Genomic DNA, 22,433 nt, shown 5'->3' on the forward strand with positions numbered 1-22,433 from the left:
GAATTAAGGTTTAAATGTATTATTATTGTCATTATTATTGTAAAGATCCTGAAAGAGGGCAATACTCTGCTTGTTCTCACATGATTTGTGCAGCAAATTGGATAAAGTAGACAGTGAATTTGCTGGTAGGAGAATGAGATCAATTTCCTGTGACACAGTACTTTGACAAATAAAAGTCTTAAGACTGACTGTGCATAAGATGCTAGTTGTTTAGTTTACATGGCAGTCCTAAACAATTTATATATGGTGTTTTTTTGTTGTTAGGCTTTTATCAAATGCACCCACACACAGTCAGACATAACACTTCAAAATTTGGGATATCAGAAATAAAACTAAATACACACTCATACATACATGACTACTTATGTTTGGAAATAAGCTGTAGGAATGGGAAACAAAAAGCAAAACTCGGATATATGATCGGAAATGGTCAAAATCTGCTGATAACAACGTCACTATCCTCTGCTCTGTCATTCTTCTTTTACTCCTCCGCTCGGCTGTGATTTCGCGTTGCGATGCCGCTCTGCCTGTCCTGAGCGGGGCGCCGTAGTTGAAGTATCTGATTCAACTGGTTGCTGTTTTAAAGGCGCAGAAACCGGCCAGTGCGAGAAAAACTGGATCATGACAGACGACACATAGATAAAGACAACACGGGCTTGTGAAAGAGCGACTCGTCAGCAGGACATCGGAGAAACAATCGTACAAAACAAAAGTCTCGCCGGTCCAGTACGTGTGTTGCCTCAGCCGGGGTGAGTGAGGGTTGTGGTCGGGACTGAAGTGGAGAGACTGCTGACATGTTGCCGGATCCGTCCCGGCGATTTCAGTGGATCTTGTTTTAAAACGTGTTGGCTGTTGTTTGATTAACTTTAATCCTGTGGCAGCGCCATCCCTGTTCAGATGAAGTTAACGACAACTGCACATGTTTTGCACTGTACACGTGTGTCCTTTTTGTCTCTTTTTGAATGTTTTTGCACAGGTAACTTTGCTTTAATGCAACGCAATAGTAAATACAAACTACTTGCAATATCAGGCAAATATGAAGGAAACTCGTTATTCGTGTTTGGGAAATGAATTCCCGTTTTAGAGATTGCAAACCAGATGCATTGTGTTTGGCAGACATGGATGTTATAAGTGCAGGTCGTGTTTAAACAACTGTCCCCTGCTGCCAGACCCGGCCATGTCTTGGTGCATTCAAAGATGCTGGCGGTGTGGGGCTCGTCCATAGCAACAGATGGGACAGGCAGTGTCATAAAGCAGAATAAACATTTGCTGAGATACTAATAGGGTTTTACATCCTCCACGTCCAGCCCCGGCTCTAGTGCATTTTCCATTAGAGGAGCCGGGAGAGTGGCAGGTGAGTGCGCTTTCTCCTGGCTATAGAAACCGAGGGGATGCATGGCCAGCCTTCCTAATGGTGTTTATCTTGTGCTCAGAGCCTTCAGTGCTTTTATTTATGAGGATTGCATCTGTTTTTATGACGCTTCATGTTCCTTTTGTACTTCCAAGGAGTTTTTTTCTCTTGCACTGCCCTTGGTTGATATTCGTAAGCTTGTATCTTGTCCTGTACAAGGGCAGTCAACAGATTGGTGTTTATTTATGACAAGGCAGATAATGCACAAAACAAGCCAGGAAAGAACAACCTGACACCGGAGTCAGGGCTTTGCAAGTCTTGGTCGGTGTGTGCAAGGTGACTCCAAATCCAGTGATGAATTAGACAGTGTTTTGCCAAATGAGTGTGTAAAATACATTCTAATATATATCATTATAGATCATGCATTTTATTAGTTATCATTATTATCCTTTCAGATAAACTATATGGCTCAAAGGGATTTCTATGTAATATGACTGCTATGACTTGTTTTCAGTAGACCAGTGGTTCTCAAACCTGACCTGGAGGACCACCTACCCTGCTGGTTTCTGGTCCAACTGAGCTCTCAATTACTTAATTGAACCTTTTAATTGAACTAATGATTTCCTAAATCAGAGCCTTTTAATTATTTTTAACAGTACAGATTTTAAGTTAAGTATAAAATTGTATAAGAAAAGTGTTAAGGAACCAACTTGTTTGGCTTAATTGTTCTAATTGTTTAATTAGCTAGACGCATTTAAACACCTATCCAGGCCCTGGGATATTTTATAAGCAACTTTACCATGAATTAAATGCAATTTTAGACCATCAACCGTAAAATACCTCTCAATATATTTTTTAAATATGTCAAATAGAAAAATTAATTGGACAAATTAAGTAACTGAGGACTCGGTTGGAATGAAAACCAGCATACACACGGCCCTCCAGGAATTGAGTTTGAGACCACTGATCTAGAGTCAACTGTAATCAAATAAAATTCAATTAAGGGTTCAATTAAACAACTTATAGCTCAGTTGGAACAAAAACCAGCAGGGTAGGTGGGACTCCAGGACAGGTTTGAGAACCACTGCAGTAGACCGTCACGGCTCGTGTTGCAGGGGTCGTTGGGAATAGTGTGTGATGATGGTGGTGTGACTGTGGCTGTGTTGCAGGAGCCGGATGGCCTCACTGGCGATGGTGAAGACGGAGAAGCGACCAGCCCCTGACAATGCCGACTCTGCTGCCAAGAAACCCAGGTAACCGCATGTTTGTGTGGCCGTAGCGCATTGCTCTTGTTTCCTCCTTGGTGTTGTTCTTTTCTGTGTGTGTTTGTCGAGGTTAATGATTTGCACATTGAAGAGTCACAGAAATCCAGAGAGATGCACCTCCAATCAAAAGGTTTTTATTACAAGCAGCTGCAAGGAAGAGGTTCAAGAGGTGATCTCAAGAACAGTCTAAGTTACAAACTACAGTCACTTTTATGCAGACCAGACAGGAGAGAAAGATAAGAGGCCCACATGTCTGTCCCGGGATGAGTGCAAGTTCGGTTTCTACCTGACAACTGCTCAGGATGACCTATATATATTCAAACCAGGGAGAATTAAGTCATATGTAATGTTTAATATAATGGGGGTTTGTACGATGTATCAAGCCCAAATTGCTGGAGAAAACTGGTTCTTATCAGACACTGTTCTTCTGGCTATCAGGGCTGAACTATAGCACAGGACCGGAGCACAGCGAGACAGTGATCTTGTTTACACAGATACACAGGGAAAGAAATGCAGTTCTTCACACATCAATTGAAAAAAGCCATCATGGTTTAATGCTGTGGCCTTTATTGGCTGTGGTTGTTTTTCCATAATAAGTTATTTAAGTTAGCCCAGAGTAAGTATTTTCCTATTTAGATTAATTCCATTGTCAGTAAATGTGTTTTGTTTTGTCTGTGGATGTGAAAATGCTCTGAATTTCGAAGAGCCTGCGTGCGAACCATTGCTTTCAAATAATCACAAGAAATTACATTTGATCCTATGCAGCATTCAGACCTCAATTACCAATGAAAGAAAACTGACGTACTATTACTTCCTCATGATCATTTGGGGAGAAGAAATTAGGCCAGCATGTCTGTTTTGAGCTTTCTAAACAGTTATAAACCCAGTAAAGTGAAACTGCATGACTATTCATTATAAATAGTGATGCATACCTTTTGGTAGACAACATGCTACATGGTCTACACAATGCTAGCTATTCAGGGATGTTTTGTTGTAATCCTTCAGCCCATTTACTGCAGCCACTTTATCACGTGCTTTTGTTTGAGTTGCACTGTAACATTGCATAATTTAGGACTTTTACACATGGTGTCAAACCACTCCCTGAACATTGACCATTTCCTACAACTTCATACACTGAATTCTGAATTCGTGAAGCTTTGGATTAAGGTGTCATTCAAGCAAACTAGCAACAATAACCAAATCGTTCCCTGTGCGCATGCCTCGTGTTGCTGTAATTCACGCTGAGCGGCGGTGAGACCCGTGCAAGGATGACCTATGAGTTCCTGCCCTGACCTGCCCCACAGGAAGCTGCTGCCCAGCCTGAAGACGAAGCGTGCCCCCGAGCTGGTGCTGGTGATAGGCACGGGGGTGAGCTCGGCCGTGGCGCCCCAGGTCCCTGCGCTGCGCTCCTGGAAGGGGCTCATCCAGGCGCTGTTGGACGCAGCCAATGACTTTGACCTGCTGGAGGAGGAGGAGAGCCGGCGCTTCCAGAAGAGCCTGCAGGAAGACAAGAACCTTGTGCACGTGGCCCATGACCTCATCCAGAAGCTGTCCCCGGTAAGCTGGGAAACGCAGGCCTGGTCTGGGTGGGGATGGGGGAGTTGGGGTGTTACCGGGGCCTGCTGCCAGTTTTCACTTCAGGTCATTCTTCAGTCGATTTCTTGGTCCTAAAGGTCGAACTAGTACTGGATTGTGATTCTCAAGTCCCAAGATCCGTATTTTAGCAGGAGGTGAAATGATTGAATTGAATTGAGTCAGGCCCACTTTAAATCAAAACTTCGACCCACCTGACATTGGGTGACCATTTTGTTTTCTTTTGCCAGACTTTCCATCCTATGCAAACAAACCCCCTGCAATCTGGAAAATAACAAAAACGTGGACTTTTTTTTTTTAGATTCTGTTCTATTCAACATTTTTCAATTCAATATATTATTTTGCCCTCGTTTTAAAAGAGGGTTATTTCAGTAACTCACTCTGTGTGCTTTGAATCAGTTCAGATGTTGATGAGTGGTTATGTGTTACTGTGTTTAAATAGCTTGGTGTTAAAACAAATACATCTTTCCAATTTAAACACTAGAGGAGTGCCACAGAATCTGGGGAAATCCACACACAAGAAAATGCCATCATGAATACATAAATAAGAATGAGCTTTCTTTATTTACAGGTACAGACTTAAACAAAGGTGTTGTAAACTATTTGAAGCCAAGTAGGTGGGCTTATTTCATTACATCAGTAGGTAACTTGTCTACTGTAAACATAGAAATATTCACTTAATACAGGCATACAGATGGATTAAATTAACACCTAGATAATACATTTTCTAATTGTCCGTGTCCCACATACGTAATTTATTACATAATTCCTACAAGAATAGCACAACTCTTGATATTGTCACTGGTTCAGGTTACTTTCTCACTGAATGTTTCCAGTGGGGTGGGCAGGCGGAAGGGGTTGGCGTGCCTCGCAAAACTTTGTCAAGTAGGTGTGACTTGGGCTCAGAAACACTGGGAATCACTGTTCTCTGTGACCCATGTTGTGACCTTGAACACACCCTCATATCATAATGTAGAAAGAGTAATGAATTCTACATGAATAAAGCCAGAGGAAGTTGAAAGCGTTTGAAAAGCCAAGAAATTAGCTCATATGAATTTCCACACAAAGCAGACAATAAATGCGGAAATATCTTGGACGCATTTGTGCTGTACAGCCTTGTTCTCTGTATTCTCATTTAACAGAAGCCAAACTATGTGACCTTTGGGTCAAAAACTTCCTATTTCGGTCTTGTCACGGTGCGTTTACATACTTTGTCTCACTGGATTGCATTTTGTTTCCTTTGCTGAGGAAAACATACCATTACTGTCTTGATTTCTGCTCTTTTGCAGTCAGTGTTAAGGCTTCAGTGCTGATCAATATACAAAAATAATTCCTGCACTGTTCCATTATAAACTCCCACTCAAAGCACATTTCTGTGAGTGATATTGCAGTAAGGCATAGCAAAAAGAGTTCAAGACAAAGTATAAATGTTAAATCGATCAGTGTTTTTAAATGAATCCCATGTCAGGCAAGTGGTGAGGGGGAGAGAGAACAGGAGGGGGCCCAGGACAGATCCTTGGGGTACACCTATTGAGAGAGGTTGAAGGGTGGATGCAGGTCCTCGCCACGTCGCCTAGTCGGTGTGGCCGATGAGATGGGAGGAGAACCAGGACAGAAGGGAGGGGGCGCCGCACCGGCAGAGTTAAGTCAGTCAGTGGCAGATAGGAGAGCGGTCCCGGTGGAGTGAGCAGAGTGAGGACCAGACTGCAGGGGGTCCGGGAGTGAGTGGTTAGATAGAAGTGAAGAGAACTGCTGGTGAATTGTAAAAAAAACTAAATAAACCACCTGCATGATCAAAGTGTTCTCTCTAAGCTTGTATTTCTCAAAGGCAAAACAATTCTAAGCTAAGAAAATAAATAAATCGCAGCCGGCAGAGGAGAGAAGTCAGCGCTGAGCCCAGAGAGGCAGTGAGTCGGCATGTGATGAAGTATCGCAGAGTAAAGGAAAGCCTTGCAGTGAACAGATTTGTAGAATGAGAAGTTAAGGGACAGAGAGTTCCAGTGTGCGGGGGGGGTGTGTGGAGGTGTTATGAATGCAAATTACTTTCCTTTATTCTTTAGGAATCTGATGCAGTGCTACTGCCTTTTCTTTGCATACACAGACCCAAATTAGCTTGTACACAACTGCTTTTGAAAGCACCAAGTCCGATGCAGGGATTTAGATTTAAATCTGTTGGTTTGGTGCAATGGATTTGTACAGTGAGGACTTGCTCCCCTGGACCTTTTCACATTTTGTTGACATTTTGATGATTTTAAATTGGATTTTTCTTCTGATCTACACAACCTACCTCACACTCACAATGTGGGTGTAAATGGTAGAATAGGAAGAATGACACATGAATACCTTGCACACTTCCTCTGAGTGCTGCTGTTAAATTGTATAACATTTACGAGATGTAAATGTAATTTAGATTTGCTGTACCGGCCATATTGCTCAAATGAATACTCATGGAGTTGTGCAAACAAAAGCCTATGTTTCCTGGTCGTGCCAGCTGTTCTCATTGTCCTTGCTGATGTGATTAAAGCTTGTTTTAGTTTGTTTTGTCCGCTGTTCTGGTGGTGTTGGGGTTTTTGATTCCTTTTTAACAAAACCATTCTGGATATTAACCCACTATGTGAAATATCAAGGTCAAACTGACACATAGAAATGATGCTAAGATGTGTTCTTCGTTCTGTGGTTGAGAATAACCTCATGGTACCGGAGCAGGTGCTGGATTGACAAGCTCTGGTTGCTTCATTGCAATTCTCTCTGCTCAGGAGAAAATGGGGAAAAAAAATAAATGTAAAAATATGCTGTTCTGATTCTTGGTGGCAAGCTTTGAATGGAAACAAAATGATCAAACTACTTGATATTTCCTGACTCAGAAATAACATTAATGTAAAGTGTACTCTCTTTAAGATGTGATGAAAGACTAATGCTTTGAAGGTGATCTTGACATGCAAAAAGTTAGCAAGTGCCCCTAGGGTGTCTCTGTCTTGTTCAGATGGTAGTTTTAAGAAGCAGGAAGAGATAAGAATGATTATTGTCTCCCAAGTCCTGGAGGCTTACCTCGTTTTAATCTAGTAGATGGTAAATAAGAATCTGGAGGCGACATAATCTAACACTTACTGTGGATCGTGAAGATTTTAAACTTCAAAATCGTAGTCATGACTTTGTGGAAACTTCTGAAGGCCAGTGATTCTGTCTTCTGCTTTTGTTCCTGTGTTTTTCCTCTGTTGTGATCTGATGATTGTCATCTAAATCTCTCCTTTCTTTCCTCCTATCTTCTGAATGTGAAGGGGATTGGGGGGTACACCTAATATATTTGGCTTTTACCTGGGATTGAATACAATGGAAAACGCTAGTGCAATGAGGTACCTCCCATGGAAATGAATCTTCACTTGAGCCAATTAGATCTAATCTCGGGACCTCTCCGTGCCCATTGCCCTACTAAGCCGGAAATAGGAGAGTTTTGCAGCTATTCATAGTAGCTGCTCACTGTTTCCGAGGGAGGTTGCCAGGTATGATGCTTGTGCCCAGCTCAGTATAATGAGATTTACTTTGCACAAGAAAGTAATCTATAGAGTCCAGTCAAGCAACTCGCTGTTGCAATAATAAAAGCCCCTTGACTGTTTTAGTGTACATCAAGCAATCTCTCTCAATCTCAGTCACTGTCTCTAAATTTGTGAATGAAATATATATAGACAAACTTCCTCCTTTTACTTTCCTGTTTATGACCAATCTGTTATATTTTAAATCTCTGGAATTTAGCTCTACACACATCCTTAATTCTGCCTCCCCCTGATGTGAAATGTATCGGTCCTCCTGTGTACTTGAGTGGTTTGAGATGGTGCATGCTCGGGGAGAAGCAGACCAATGCATGGTATAAAACCCAGGCCGATTTAATGGATTTATTGACCCGGCCTCTCTCCCCTCGGCAGCGCACGGGCAATGTCCGCTCTACCTTTTTCAAGGACTGTCTGTACGAGGTGTTCGACGACCTGGAGTCCAAAATGGAGCACGCGGGGAAGCACCTCCTGCGCTCGGTGCTGCAGCTGATGGAAAGCGGCGCACTGGTCCTCACCACCAACTTCGACAACCTGCTAGAAATCTACGCGGCCCACCAGGGCACCAAGCTGGAGTCGCTGGACCTCACGGACGAGAAGAAGGTGCATGCGCTCGCTCGGCGCGTAGGCGGAACAAAAACCGTCACATGCCGGGGGGGGTGGTGTTTTGGGTTTCAAGCCGACGCAAAGACCTAGTCAAACGTTCGCCCCTACAGTTTGAAAAAATGTACAAATTTGTCCCCTCTCTTGGTTTAATTTATTATCAGAAGTCACTACTACTTAAAACTACAAATGTGGTGGGGTTCGTGGGCCGTTCATCGTTTGGATTTGGTCTATGCCCCAGTTCTGGCAATTGTGTGCTTGCTTTTTTGAGTCAGATGTGTAGGTCAGATGTCTTTCCCTCTCTGCTTCACCAGTATATTTTGTGCAATATCATCCAGCTGTGAACTGTGTACACAAACACACACAATAGGCCGCCCTAACGCACGGTGCTGCCGCTGCCTATTTATAACCGTGCTGACAAGTGGTCTGTGCTGTGTGCCTCAGGTGCTGGAGTGGGCCCAGGAGAAGCGGCGCCTCAGCGTGCTGCACATCCACGGCGTCTACACCAACCCCAGCGGCATCGTCCTGCACCCCGCAGGATACCAGAACGTCCTGAGGAACACTGAGGTCATGGTGAGGGCATGGGGGGGGGGTCGTGGAGGGAGCGTGCTCTGTGGAAAGTTTTTCTCATGTAGCGCTGTGGTCAGCTGTGTATCATCTTGTCTTGTGTGTCTGACTGTGTGACGGGGTTGTTGTCCCTGGGCCTGTGCAGAGGGAGATCCAGAAGCTGTACGAGACCAAGTCGTTCGTGTTCCTAGGCTGCGGGCGCACGGTGGACGACACCACGTTCCAGGCGCTCTTCCTGGAGGCGGTCAAGCACAAGTCAGACCTGGAGCACTTCATGCTGGTGCGCCGGGAGGACGTGGGCGAATTCAAGAAGCTGCGGGACAACATGCTGGACAAGGGCATCAAGGTCATCTCCTACGGGAACGAGTACGCTGACCTGCCGGAGTACTTTGAGCGGCTGGCCAACGAGATCTGCACCCGGGACGTGGTGGGCAATGGCTGGGGTGGGTATGGTCCTCTGTACACCAGTGACCCTTGGACTCCTTCAATCTGTCGCCCCTGCATCACTGCTTTTAGGACTCCAGTGCTTTTATCAGTCCAGTTATGTAGGCTGAATTATTCCAGTTGCATACAGGGTCCTCTGATCAGCGTGCTTGAGGTACCAAACCAAGTGTGAGTGCAAGCTCGCATTCAGATTCTCCCTCAGGGCTTGAGTAGGGAGATTCCTAAAATTCGTTTTATGCGTGTTTGTGCATGTTATATGCGTGTTGTGTTATATGGGAAGGAGAAAAGAATAATACTGCCTTCGCTGCACAGCCCTGGACACGGCAACCATTCATATTGTTTGGGTCAACTATCATTACTATCTGGAAGTAGGACCACTGAGGTTGCAGGAGGGAAGGCAAATCCGGTTCGTTTGTAGTTCTACCAGGCCATTATTTGGTATGTTTCACATTTGAGTTTTGAAAGTTGCTTATGTGATAGAATCGATCTGGACGAGTGGTGTGTATCTTACTTATACACTCTACCAACACATAAAGACGCATATAACCCTGATTTTGGGAATTGCTCTACTTCCACTTTAAGTTAAAACCGTTCCATTCAAACATTCTTCTTCTCAGTGGGTTTTACTAGTTCAGACTGGTTCAGACATGCAGTAATGTGACCCTGACTGAATCAGCTCCTGCCATATAGATGAGGAGGCATTCTGATTGAGATTTTTAGTACAAACAGGGGATTCTGGTGCCAGGACAGCAGTTGAGTGCTTCTTCCCGACAGTAGATTTGATTGGTGTAATTTACTACGGTCGACAGAGTCGGAGTCGTTAATCCAGCCCATGGGGTCGGTTGCGCTGTGAGAACGCAGGCTCGGAGTCACGTGGTCTGTAGAGAAGCTAGGCGTAATCTGCTCATGTGGCGCGCCGTGCGTTCGTCCCTGTCCTGCTATCCTATTAAGCCTTTGAAGGCAGTCTTTGCAGGAGTCTGTCCACAGAAACCACCAGGCCTAAAACAAATCGCTGATGCCTGCATCCTCCTTGTTGTAGCATGTCGATTTGTAATTATCGGGATGCTGATCTGTTGTACGTTTATTTGACCGCTTGTTTTTCACAGGGTCCCCAACTCAAGATGATGAAAACCAGAATGGATTTAATTCACAGACAAGCCTCTTTCAAGGTAAATGGAAGCTTATTTTCCATTGTACAAATTGTACTAATCATAGATTTGTTACTTCAGCCACCCAGTACACTTTTTCTTTTCTGTTAAAGCATGTAGTTGATTTAAAATAATAATAAGAGCAACAGTACAATTCAATACAAAACTCAAAATAAACATTAATACAAAGTGCAGAAGTACAGTTAATATAAAATACAAAGCAACACATCATAGTTCAAAGAGGAAACAAGTGTGGACATGATGCAGTGAAGATATGAGCTACAGGGATGGGGCATAGGAGAAGTCACAGTCAACAACAGATTATTTTTCACTCCACGGTACATGATTACAAGGAGCATTTCTCCGAGATCAATTGATTTTGCCCTCAAACACATTGTGCTTGTTTCTGCATTTTATGAACCTCCGCTTTTGCTTTTTATAAACCAAATTCCTCATCTTTTGTTTCATTTAAGGAAGCAAGCGATCTGGTTCTCCTCTCTTCTCTTGACGGAGCGGCGGACGGAAGAGCCCGTGTCCTCACAGATCACTGACCTGTGGGCTCTGAGAGGCCGCTCAATTCACCGGCCAGGTCTGACTACGCAGGGCCCGTATCCGGAGGCATCGCTGTGCCCACAACCACTCTTATAACGAGGGGGAAATGTTGCAGTTTTTCTCAAAAGTCTTATTTAAATTGTTGTACGATGCAATGAAGGGAGGAACGGTAGATGTGCAAGAGCCTTTGACCGAATCCATTCCCAGTCAGTTCCAGTAAATATGAATGTTGAGAGAGAGAGAGAATAAAAAGAAATTTAGAATGTAGGGAGTGCAAAAGGCCTGCAGAAGACTTCAGAGAGAGACACGTCGGCTGCAGCTGGAGCCGATGAATGCTGTCTGAAGTGGTTGCAAAACATTTCATAATCTCTAGTTGTAGAGCCTGAGACGGGTGAAAAGGGGATGGGGGGTGTCTGGGTTTCTCTCCACCTGAAGCTGCATATCGTCTCTGATCACCAGAAACCCCCTCTCGGAGAGTCTCGTTGTCTGCGAGTGTGCAGACCGCCTCGGCCGTGTCAGGAAGATGGCGCCTCCTTTTCCTGTTTACCCTCGTAGCGAGATTTGCTTTCCGGTCTCCTGACTGCTGCTCATTCTGGACACTTGGATGAAAACAAAATCTCACTGGGCAGTTCTCAGAACGGCCACCCCTCACAATCCCCAAAGTCTGCACCCTGCTGCGCAATCTTATTGTTGTAAAAAACCAGTTCAGCAAAACCCTGTGTTGATGTCTAAAAAAACACTCGCCTGATATCTCTGAATTATCTTGCTTATACAAGAGTTCATTACCCTTTATCGACCACTGAGGAGCTCCTGCTTTTACCTTTTAAAACATAAAGATTCTTGTGCATTCAGACATTCAATGAGGGACTAGGCTGCTTAGATTTAAAAGATGTATTTGTACACTTTTTAAGCCTTTGTATTTAAAATATTGCCTGTATTGTTTTGTGGGATTCGCTACTAGAGATCTGTGTATTTATATGTACGGTTTTGAAATAAAACGTTTCTTTTTTTTCCATTTCAAGTTTGCTGCTGCAGGCCACTACACAATCCGAGACTTGGACGGAGATAAGCGTTTCTGCCCTAAGCATAGAGCTGTTTACCCACCTTGAAAACAAAAAGGACGAGTTGTCCCTCGTGTGGAAATAGTGTGCGGATGGCAGATAATGTAAAACTCGGTGGATGACGTGTTTTTAGCAGATAAACTCGCAGTACCCATCAAACTCGGAGATGCCTTAAGACACGACCGTGAATATGTTGATTTGGGCGATTTACTATCAGAGGAGGACCAGTGGAGATCCTGCAGACAGCTGAAGTGGTGTAAGCGTTCAGCTGTAGGAGGAGAGTGTCCTTTTAGGTGGATTTTCTGTGAAGTTCTGGTCTGAGCTGTCCTTAAAATAGGCAGAGAAGTGGAGAGTGTGGAACTGTAAATGCTCATCCCACAGTTTCCTCTGGAAATGCTGAAGAGGAAGCAGGGGCTCACAGCTGAAGATATGAGGTGATGGCAAGTATTTATAGGTAGACAAATATAGTTTCCCTACTGATATATTGGAGAAATGATAACACCCCTTCCTGGTTAGCCTTGAAGACTAGCCTTCCAAATCCAGATGTCATGAAATATAAATGAGATGAGAACCGGCACTAGAATTAATTCTTAACAGGAAATGTGCCAAAAGGGGTGTATTTAATTTCTTAAAATTAAGCAGGGGGAATGCTGAAGGTGAACCCCCTCTTTGCCACTGACTTTATATTCCAATATACTGTATACAGAGTGAGAAGGCAATGATGTAATATCGCATATCCTGCCCGAGACAAAGACCGTACTCTCCTAACCATTCCAATAGTGACCTTGCATTTTACCACCCTACTTCCATATTTTTCTGACATGATAGGAAGTGAACAACACCTGCCTCCACACTCAAGAACACCGCTGTCAAGACTGGCCCATTGTTACGAAGGGCAAGAAAAACAAATGCACCAGACCGGCCATCATAGCAGCTTTATTTAAGAAATGCAGTACATTCTCATAAATTATGACGTCTTTTTCTATATAGCTCTCGCTTCTCTCATTACTCTACTGTAGAATTAAAGGGATTGGAGGCTTTTAAGACTAGTATTATATATTTCTTTTGGAAAACAAAAGAAAAAAAAATTAAATTAAATCTCTGGAACAGCCCCGACAAAAGGTGTAGGGCTGCTGTAAGCCACTGTGGGCTGCCGGCAAAACAGTTCTCGAGTCACACGGATGCGCCTTCCAAAAAAAGGAAAGCGGACTCGAGTTGCTATTCTGGCTGTGTCAGTGGAGTTTCTATTACACAGTAGGCCCTGGCAGGTGCAAGAGCAAAACCGAAAGGCAGATGTGAGATGACACACAGGATTTGGGACATTTCGGAGCCGGATTGAGATGATCTACTGTACACCCTTCACGCGCAGCGGAGTCGTGTGCTCGGGTTTGTGGACATCAATAGGCACTGTGGTAACTGGGCTCTCTCCGGGGGCCTGGCTGTGAATACATTTCAGTTCGGCCAGATGTGGGTGGAGGTTTTAAAACTGGTGTCTTCAGACCTCTGTGCTGGGATCTGGGGTTCGAGGTGTTGTTCATGCTGCTGCTTTTTGGAACATTTAGAAAAGGAAAGGCAACCTAGGCCAAAAAATGAGAACACTGGAACTGGAACTGGAGTTGTGTAAACCAAAACGAACATTTTCATCCCTGAATATAACTTTCCTTAAAAATCGAACATGTTTATCAATAAAAAGAACCGTGGGGGACATCAGAGCTCTCTACCACGGGTCTCCCGCTCTCCGTCGCCGGTTTGGAAAGCTGACGCGCGTTGGGGGTCAGTGTCGGAGGCCCCCGGGGCTCGGAGGGGACAAGGGGTGAAACGCGTGGATGTCGAGTTCAGAACTTACAAAGCATGCTGTAAGCCAAGCGCAGTTTTGCCCGGGTCGAAATGCTCGAAAGCCTGTGTGTGCGCGTCGGTTGGTCGGTGGGTCTGGTGTGAGGATGGAAGCCGCTGTAGCAGGACTGGAATTCTCGAAGCGTGTTTCTTTTCTCTTTGCGGTGTTTCACGATGTCAGCATCTCTTCTCGGGGCCTGGGGGTCCGGGCTTCAGGCCTTCATGAGGGCGCTGACCACAGCCCTGGCGTTGAGGTTGCGCAGGTCGCTGTAGGTCTGCCCAGTGCCCACGAACACGATGGGCTGCCCGGTGATGTAGGTCATCGAAATGGCAGCGCCCACCTGAGGAACCACAGAGGAAGCAGGACAGGTTATTCACGGGAGACCTGGAGGAGGAAGAGTAAAGATCCTGGCCTTTCCATCCCCAACACCGGGAGCATGTTAAGTGTCATGAATAATTACATGCATGCCAATTGCAATTAGGCAGAAAGAGGAGGGCCTGCTTTTCATTTCAACTCCCTGTTTTTATTGCTTTCCAGTCTTTCCCAATGAAGGGGGTCCGGGGTAAGACCTTCTCAGAGCAGCGTACTGTTTGTGATCACATCTATACAGACCATGAACCCCCCCCTACCCCCTACCTTTAAAATAAAAAAGATCCATCATTGAATCATAGTGTTGACAGAGCCTTAAGCACTTCAGCAGTGTTACAGTGAAAGGATGCCTTTGTACGTGCCATATCAGGCGATCCCTATTTTGGGGGACGGGGGGACGCACCTTGTCGTCGATGGTGTCAAACTTGGTGAGGACGATGCCGTCAATGAGGCGTGGCTTGTCGGACATGGAGTGATCGGCCAGGGCCTGGTTAAACTTCACCTGCAGAGAGAGAGACACAGGTCAGCGCCGTGTAGGGAGGAACATGATGAGACAACAGCGCCAGCGGCAGAACTCAGAGACCGAGTGCACCGGGCAGTGAGTCTACAGTCTGGGAACGCGTGTCCATCCGCTCCCGCGAGAGAGGACAAGACTGCCCCCTGCTGGAATGTCATCGGCACACACGGCCACCACCACTGCAGGACTGGCCAAACAGCACTCGAGTCACATTCCACTTGGATCACAGAGAGCCCAGACACGGAGCACCTACCAGCTGGTCCACCGCCTCGTTGCCCACCAGGGCCTCGCCCACGAACAGCACCAAGTCGGGCATGTTGACGGCGATCAGCTTGGCCAGCGCCGTCATCAGGGGCGTGTTGTCCTGCATGCGGCCGGCGGTGTCCACCAGCACCACGTCGAAGTTCTGGTTGCGGGCTGTGGAGGAGGACACCAGCAGGTCAGCGGGGACACACGCACCCAGGGACACAAATGGAAATTGGGCTTCAAGGCATTCAAGACAGAAAACAGGAGACACTTCTTCACACAGAGAGGCGTCACAATCTGAACAAACTCCCCAGCGATGTGGCTGAAGAGACAATTAGGGAACATTTAAAAACAGACTGGATAGGATCCTTGGATCACTTAGTTATTAATGGACACCAAACGAGCACGATGGGGTGAATTGCATCCTCTCGTCTGTACACTTTCTTACGTTTCTTAAACTTCACCTGGAAACTAAGTTGGGCAGGTTTACATAAGCATGCGTTTAAGTTTGCTCCGATTTGCTGGATGTCTTTTTTTGGAGCATATTTTATTAAGAACATAAAGTTGACATTCGAGAGGAGACCACTCGCCCCATCGTGCTCGTTTGGTGTCCATTAACAACTAAGACAGCGCTAGACTCGTGCTGAATCTGCCATCTGCGTGCAGGTCAGTGGGACCGCAGCGTTTGCTTTACCGTAGGCGATGGCCTCCATGGCGATGCCGGCCGCGTCCTTGCCGTAGCCCTTCTCGTACAGCTGCACGCAGGGCCGGCCCCCGTTCTGCTCGGGGGGGTGCAGGGAGTTGAGGCGGCGCTGGTGGGTGCGCAGCTGCTCCACCGCCCCGGCGCGGAACGTGTCGCACGCCGCAATCAGCACCGTGAAGCCGTTCTCGATGAGCCAGAAGGAGATCTGGAGGAGGAAGGACAGAGAGGCCGGAGCCAGCAGGGGGGTCATTTCACAGGCCAACGCTCCGATACTTGGGTGGGGGGGTTCAGGGGACAGTTAGGTGAGGTGCCAAAATCCAGCTCGGATCCGTAAATGACAGGATTTCACTTGAATTCCATATAAAGGTGGGCAGATATCTGAAATGGTTTGGCTGATGGTGAAATAAAGTCAGGGTGAAGTTGTTTACACCACAAATGTCATTCGTGACGGTGTTTTTTTTACTTTCTACATGGTCAGTACTGTTTGTTTTGTTTTGTTTTTAAATTGAATGTAGCTCCAGTCCCTGGACTCCATCTGCTGCGGAACCCAATTTAAAGTTGACCTCTGTGTTTATTTCATTCACCCTGGTGATAATTCAGGGTGTGTGGTCGAAGGAAGGTGGCTCATTCTATAGGAGATAGCGGCGTACAGGAGTTCAGAGGAAGAATAGCAAGGCTGCCCCCCAGGAGCGCTTTGTGAAATTCACAAAGCGCTCCTGGGGGGCACCCTGTCTCTCACAGAGAGCTGCGGCCCAAGTGCTGGTGCAGGGCAGTGGCGGGCCCCACCTTGGCCAGGTTGGTGGACTTCCCCACCCCGTTGACCCCGCAGAAGGTGATGACGAAAGGCCGGCGCTGGGTCCGCGCCTCCAGGACGTCCCGCAGGATGTCCACCCGCCGTTTGGGCTGCAGGATCTGGACCAGGGACTCCTGCAGGGCCTGCTTCACAGTGGAGGCCACAGCTACGGGGGGAGAGACAGGGCACGGTCAGCAGGGGGGCTCTTAAAGAGTGTCGATCGCAAGGGGGGGACGTGGATTCTCTGAACTGTACGTCAAGGTTCCATTTAAGATCATGAGATTCCGTTGTTTTGCGTTCTAGAATGTAAACTCTCGGAAGTAAATGAATCTCACAGGAACGTGATCTCGAGCTGAGGTTACTGGACTCTACATTACATTAGAGCGTCTTGCATCAGGTACAGTGTTGGGTCTTTTCCTGTGCACTGTGACAGGTAAGTGGGTGAGTGGGGTGGTGGGACTTACTGGTAAAGGTTCCCATGACTTTACCCTCCAGTTTTTTGGCCACTGAATCACAGAGTTGAGCAGCAATGTCAGCTGCTACATTCTTAGCTGCAATAAACAACAGTGCATTAGCAGGCATATCTAAAACTGCCACAGGTCACAGGTATTAGCATGTCACCTGTATATACCCATGATCTTAAAATCTCGTAATTATACCTAACATGCAATAGATGCAAAAATAAATACTCAAAATATTAAATAAACAAACAAATGATAAGTCTTACTGCTTTTAGACCAAGAACGATACAAATATCAGAATTGTCAGTACACTGCTACACAGAATTAAACACTTTAGTAATAACACAAATCTAGTTATGCCTGACTCCTGCAGACATTTCACACCACTGATTTACAGGGCTTTTGCCACAAACTAGCCATTTCCTGACTGAACGGTGGATAATGAGTTGAACGGCGGCGCTGCAGGGTGTGAGCAGTCCCGTGCTGGGGAAACCGCGCAGACGGTGACGTACCGATGAGATGGTCCTTCATCTTGTCCAGCACTGGCTCCATAACCTCCTGAGACAGGCTCTTAGAGCCCACAAGACCCTTCAGCATGCCGAACATGCCCCCAAACGCACCCTTCTTGGAGCTGGCAAGAGATACAAACGACCTGAGACTTTGCCGGACAAAAGCAAATGAAAGCCTCTACAAAGTATCATCATGGTTTTCATACGAGCTGCTGTCCCTGTATATTTTGGCCTTATTGATCATTATCAGAGCAAGCTTTATCAATAGTACATTAATCCATTTAAAAAAGCATCTGTTCTGTCCAGACCGTGATAATACAAAACTATTCAGGCTACAACATCTCCTCGGTGAGACCCCTCCCTCACCTTTTCTCTCTGGTGTTGGAGACCACCACAGTCTCCTCCTCCTCCTCTTCTTCCTCTTCCTCGCTGGACTCGTAATCCACAGAGCGCAGATCTCCCTTCATGGAATTGCACTGCACCACCTGAGACAGAGCCACAGAATGAGCCCCGAGCTGGGACTGAGACAGCGACTGGCAGCAACCCCACACTGATCGCACGTGGGGTGTCAGCCCAGGCAATCTACACTCCTCAGGGAATGCATGTCACAGTTTGGTTAAAGCCCCCACACAATACGCAGGCATATCAGTCTTCCGGCACAGACTCGGAACGCCCCCCCCCAGACAAGCTGCCCCCCCCACACTCACTGGATCTGCGGCGAAGTCCTCCTCGGCGCCCCCGGCGGAGGAGTTGTTCTCCTCACTGTAGTCCAGATGCTTGCTGCTGTTGCCGCCCATGTCCCAGACGCGGTTCTCCTTTCCCCGCGGTTTCGACGGCGGTTTCGGAGACTTGCTGTGGGTGCGAGCAAGATGGAGGAGAGAGAGAGAGAGAGAGCTGAGACACACGGGCACGGCAGGCCCCAGCGCAAAACCCCAGTGCCGTTCAAACGGACTCAAAACTCAGTCCGCTCGGTCGGTTCCTTTTCAGTCCTACAACTTGTTCTCTCCACAATGCACACACACTCCAGATATAACTGCTCCCTTACCTGGGCTTTTCGGTGCCTCCTCCCATGCGCTTGCGGAAGAACTCTGCGCGGTTCTTCTCGATCTCCTCCGGCGACAGGCCCCGGTTCCCGTTTTCCGCCGTCTTGAGGGATCCAGCGGAGGTCCCGCCTTTGGGAGAGCCTCCCACCGACTCCACAGCCAGGGGCGGGGCTGGAGACCCAGAGAGAATGTCAATCTAGTAACAGAGCCCTCTCTCACGCTTCTGTCAGCCTGAATGCGTTTCTCTCTCTCCCCCATTTCAATTAATTGAACAGAACGTTTGAAAACTCACCTTCCATTTTGGCTTTTTTGTTCTTCTGGTTGCTCTCCTTGACCTTGTCCCCTCCGTTGGTCTTTATCATGGACTTCACAGTTTTCTGGGATTTCTGGGACTGGTTGAAGGCCTTCATGGAGACGGGGGCTCGAGCTTTGCTGCTCTCCTCCGCCTCCCTGCAAGAGAGAGCACACCGTCAGAGAAGAGCACAGAGCGAGGCGAGGCCGAGACGCCGCGTCCCGGTGAGTGCTACGACCCGCGTACCGGAGAAGCTGGTGGAATTCTTTGCTGAAGTCGAAGTTGCAGTTGAGCAGCTTTAGAGCCCCCTTGTGCTCCAGCTCGTTCTTGTAGCGATCCCGGAACAGCTGCTGCACGTCATCTATAAACTTGTCCACATACGTCAGCGTCAGGATCTTCTGGAAGCCCACCTGCAGAGCAGGCAGAACAGAAACGGTCCGATTCCCAACTCTGAGACGTTTGCTAGACAAACCAAGGAACAAGAATCCGTGCCCTAATTAAAACAGATTCTGCCTTATACTAGAAGCAGTGCCAATAACTTACTATTACCCCAGTAGGCACGCAGTTATTGTGCAACTAAAGTGTCGTGGTCCAGTCTCAGAATAACTGATGAAGAGTTCCTTATTCACAGCATGCAGCAAAAGCAAGATTTAAAAACAACACAAATCTTGACACAAGTCAAAAAGAAAGAGTCTCTTTGATTGAAATATTGATCAGTGTGTGACTTTGATTGATCACCATGTTATTTTATATATAGAAAACATAATATTAGAAAGTAAAATAACCATTTAAAAACATTATATACAAGAGAAGTCACACGTGGCTGAACAGGTGAAGGTGTGTGGCTGCCATGTGCCGAGTTCTTGTAGAGACTTTCCACATTTCATCCTGAGCAATGCTTCTACAGTCACTCACCACAAATACAAGCTCAAACTCGTTATCCAGTTTATACTTGAGGCTCAAGGAGTCATGGGTGTAGGAGTTGTTCCCACTCCGTTCCTTGAAGAAAAATAAAAATAAAAAAAGTGTGTGAATATATACACACACACACACACACACACACACACACACACAAACAACTTTACTTGAACCCCATTGCGTTGTTAGTACTGTACAAAAAAGATAATTTATTTGGAAAGCATACATCAATTTTTTTTACTTGAAGAGTAACAATAATGCATTGCACAGTCCCTGTTCATATCTGGAGTCACAGGAGTGAATCCCTCTGCGAACACTAGAGAGCAGAGATCATAAGAAACATAAGTGTCCAATCGAGAGGAGGCCATTCGCCCCATCGTGCTCGTTTGGTGTCCATTAATAACTAAGTGATCCAAGGATCCTATCCAGTCTGTTTTTAAATGTTCCCAAATTGTCTCTTCAGCCACATCGCTGGGGAGTTTGTTCAGATTGTGACGCCTCTCTGTGTGAAGAAGTGTCTCCTGTTTTCTGTCTTGAATGCCTCGTGTCCCCGGGTGCGTGTGTCCCTGCTGATCTGGAAAAGCTCCTCTGGTTTGATGTGGTCGATGCCCTTCATGATTTTGAAGACTTGGATCAAGTCCCCACGTAGTCTCCTCTGTTCCAGGGTGAAAAGGTTCAGTTCCTCAGTCTCTCAGTAGGACATTCCCTTCAGACCTGGAATAAGTCTGGTTGCTCTCCTCTGAACTGCCTCTAACTGCACAGGTTGGTCACAATGTGAGCCTGGGATTTTGCAGATATTTCCTGCATTCCACACAGGCATTGGGGTCTTGTTGACATCACTAGAAGGATGGGATTGGCGTCCTGCACGTTTCTCGCTGGTGGCCACAGCAGTAGGTCATCCTGAACTGGTTCCTTCGCCCCGGACCTCCTGGACCACAGCTACTGCAGCTGGGGCACGAAGTAGCCTTGTTCGCCCTTGGATGAGGGCTGTAACCAGCGTCTATCCCAACACTGAAAACTGGATAGAAGCGTCTGCCAAGTCATAGATAATAATAACATCTCCAGGCACATTAAAGGATTTTGATGTCATGGACGCACATGATGACATGTCCAGTATGCCCAGGTTGATGTTAGAATTGGACAGCTTACATCGACTTGAGGGTGATGTCCATGTTGTCACCATCTTTGGATCTGAATGTCTCACCCACACTAGGAGCAGTGGGTTGTTTTGATTTGATGTCCATGTCCTTGTATTCGTTGAATGAGAGACGGCGGTGCGTTCACACAAACATCTTGATCACCATCACAATCGTCTTCACCTTCGCACACTACCTCCTCGACTCCACATCTTTTACAGCGCCGCAGCCCCCTGCCCACCTGTACTGAGGGGGTCTCGAAGACAGGGGCGAGGGTGCTCTGCTAAGCTCTGCTTTTTATTCGGGTTGCAGTTTAGAAACATGGCAGACATAATTGCACTAAAGCACACAGTTAGACTAAAATGACAGATGGAAGATTGTTTTTACTTAAACCTGCGTAGAATAAAGCTAAATAGAAGATAAAAGGGTCACAGTGGCCCGAAACATCTTTGTAAAAACCGAAAAACGTGGTGTGGTGTGGGGTGTGGGGTGTGGGGTGTGGGGTGTGTGTGGGGTGTGTGTGGGGTGTGGGGTGTGGTGTGGGGTGTGGTGTGGGGTGCGGGGTGTGTGCGGGGTGTGGGGTGTGTGCGGGGTGTGGGGTGTGTGCGGGGTGTGGGGTGTGGTGTGGGGTGCGGGGTGTGTGCGGGGTGTGGGGTGTGGTGTGGGGTGCGGGGTGTGTGCGGGGTGTGGGGTGTGTGCGGGGTGGGGTGTTGGGTGCGGGGTGTGTGCGGGGTGTGGGGTGCGTGGTGTGGGGTGCGGGGTGTGTGTGGGGTGCGGGGTGTGTGTGGGGTGCGGGGTGTGTGCGGGGTGCGGGGTGCGGGGTGCGGGGTGTGGGGTGTGGGGTGTGGGGTGTGGGGTGCGGGGTGTGGGGTGCGGGGTGTGGGGTGTGGGGTGTGGGGTGTGGGGTGCGGGGTGTGGGGTGCGGGGTGTGGGGTGTGGGGTGCGGGGTGCGGGTGTGTTTTCGGGCCGGCACCGCGCACTGACAGCTGTCACATGTGCCCCCGCGTCCGTCTCACCTGCAGGATGACCGAGCGGATCAGCGCGTTGACCGGGCCGGTGAAGGAGCCGCTGACCCCGGCCCCCTGGAAGCACCAGAGCACGATGCCCCCTTTACTGAAGATGGTGAAGAAATCCAGCATCTTGTCACTGCGGAGGGAGCCGAGTTCGTGCGGTTAAAAACAGGACGAGTACAGAAAATAACACTAACACGACTAAAGCGCCGCAATCGGAACACGAAAACAACCCCTACCTGTTGCCACGGCCCAATAACACTGTCTCCGCAAGCAGGGGTGTTTTAATATGACTTAATCGATTTAATAAAATAAAAAACAGTGAAGACGTCCCCCCCCCGCCTGACACTGGGATACAGACACGTCAGTTGCAGTCTGGGAAATGACGTTTCGCTTCCGATGATGGCAGAGGTGCAGGAGATTTCTTCCCCGTCATGTGATACGGGACTATTTCGAATAAATAAATAAAACAT

At 47.1% G+C, this 22,433-nt stretch overlaps 2 protein-coding genes across 5 annotated transcripts; one reads left to right on the forward strand and one right to left on the reverse strand.

The window, feature by feature from the left end:
- Positions 1-538: 538 nt before the first annotated feature.
- fam118b (family with sequence similarity 118 member B) lies at positions 539-12,083 on the forward strand. 4 transcript variants are annotated; one of them, XM_066709566.1, is made up of 9 exons: positions 539-749; positions 2,521-2,604; positions 3,921-4,173; positions 8,130-8,357; positions 8,802-8,930; positions 9,116-9,367; positions 10,475-10,537; positions 10,990-11,105; positions 11,528-12,083. In XM_066709566.1, the coding sequence occupies exons 2-8, from the start codon at positions 2,528-2,530 to the stop codon at positions 11,065-11,067; spliced, it is 1,080 nt and encodes a 359-aa protein (XP_066565663.1). In that variant the 5' UTR covers positions 539-749; positions 2,521-2,527; the 3' UTR covers positions 11,068-11,105; positions 11,528-12,083. The 4 variants fall into 4 exon arrangements, 3 of the variants coding, with proteins under 3 accessions (XP_066565663.1, XP_066565655.1, XP_066565645.1); XR_010817429.1 differs by having other exon boundaries at positions 540-749; positions 9,070-9,367; XM_066709558.1 differs by having other exon boundaries at positions 10,990-12,083.
- Positions 12,084-13,049: 966 nt separating this feature from the next.
- On the reverse strand, positions 13,050-22,357 carry srpra (SRP receptor subunit alpha). The gene is made up of 15 exons (XM_066709537.1): positions 22,200-22,357; positions 21,967-22,096; positions 19,812-19,895; positions 19,143-19,306; positions 18,897-19,054; positions 18,607-18,775; positions 18,269-18,413; positions 17,928-18,046; positions 17,565-17,683; positions 17,056-17,142; positions 16,585-16,757; positions 15,790-16,003; positions 15,103-15,266; positions 14,736-14,834; positions 13,050-14,303 (listed from the first exon to the last, which is right to left on the reverse strand). Exons 2-15 carry the CDS (start codon positions 22,087-22,089, stop codon positions 14,175-14,177), a joined length of 1,947 nt encoding a protein of 648 aa, XP_066565634.1. The 5' UTR covers positions 22,090-22,096; positions 22,200-22,357; the 3' UTR covers positions 13,050-14,174.
- Positions 22,358-22,433: the final 76 nt, after the last annotated feature.

The sequence above is a fragment of the Amia ocellicauda genome, chromosome 1 (genome assembly GCF_036373705.1).
Source record: "Amia ocellicauda isolate fAmiCal2 chromosome 1, fAmiCal2.hap1, whole genome shotgun sequence".
NCBI classification, from domain to species: domain Eukaryota; kingdom Metazoa; phylum Chordata; class Actinopteri; order Amiiformes; family Amiidae; genus Amia; species Amia ocellicauda.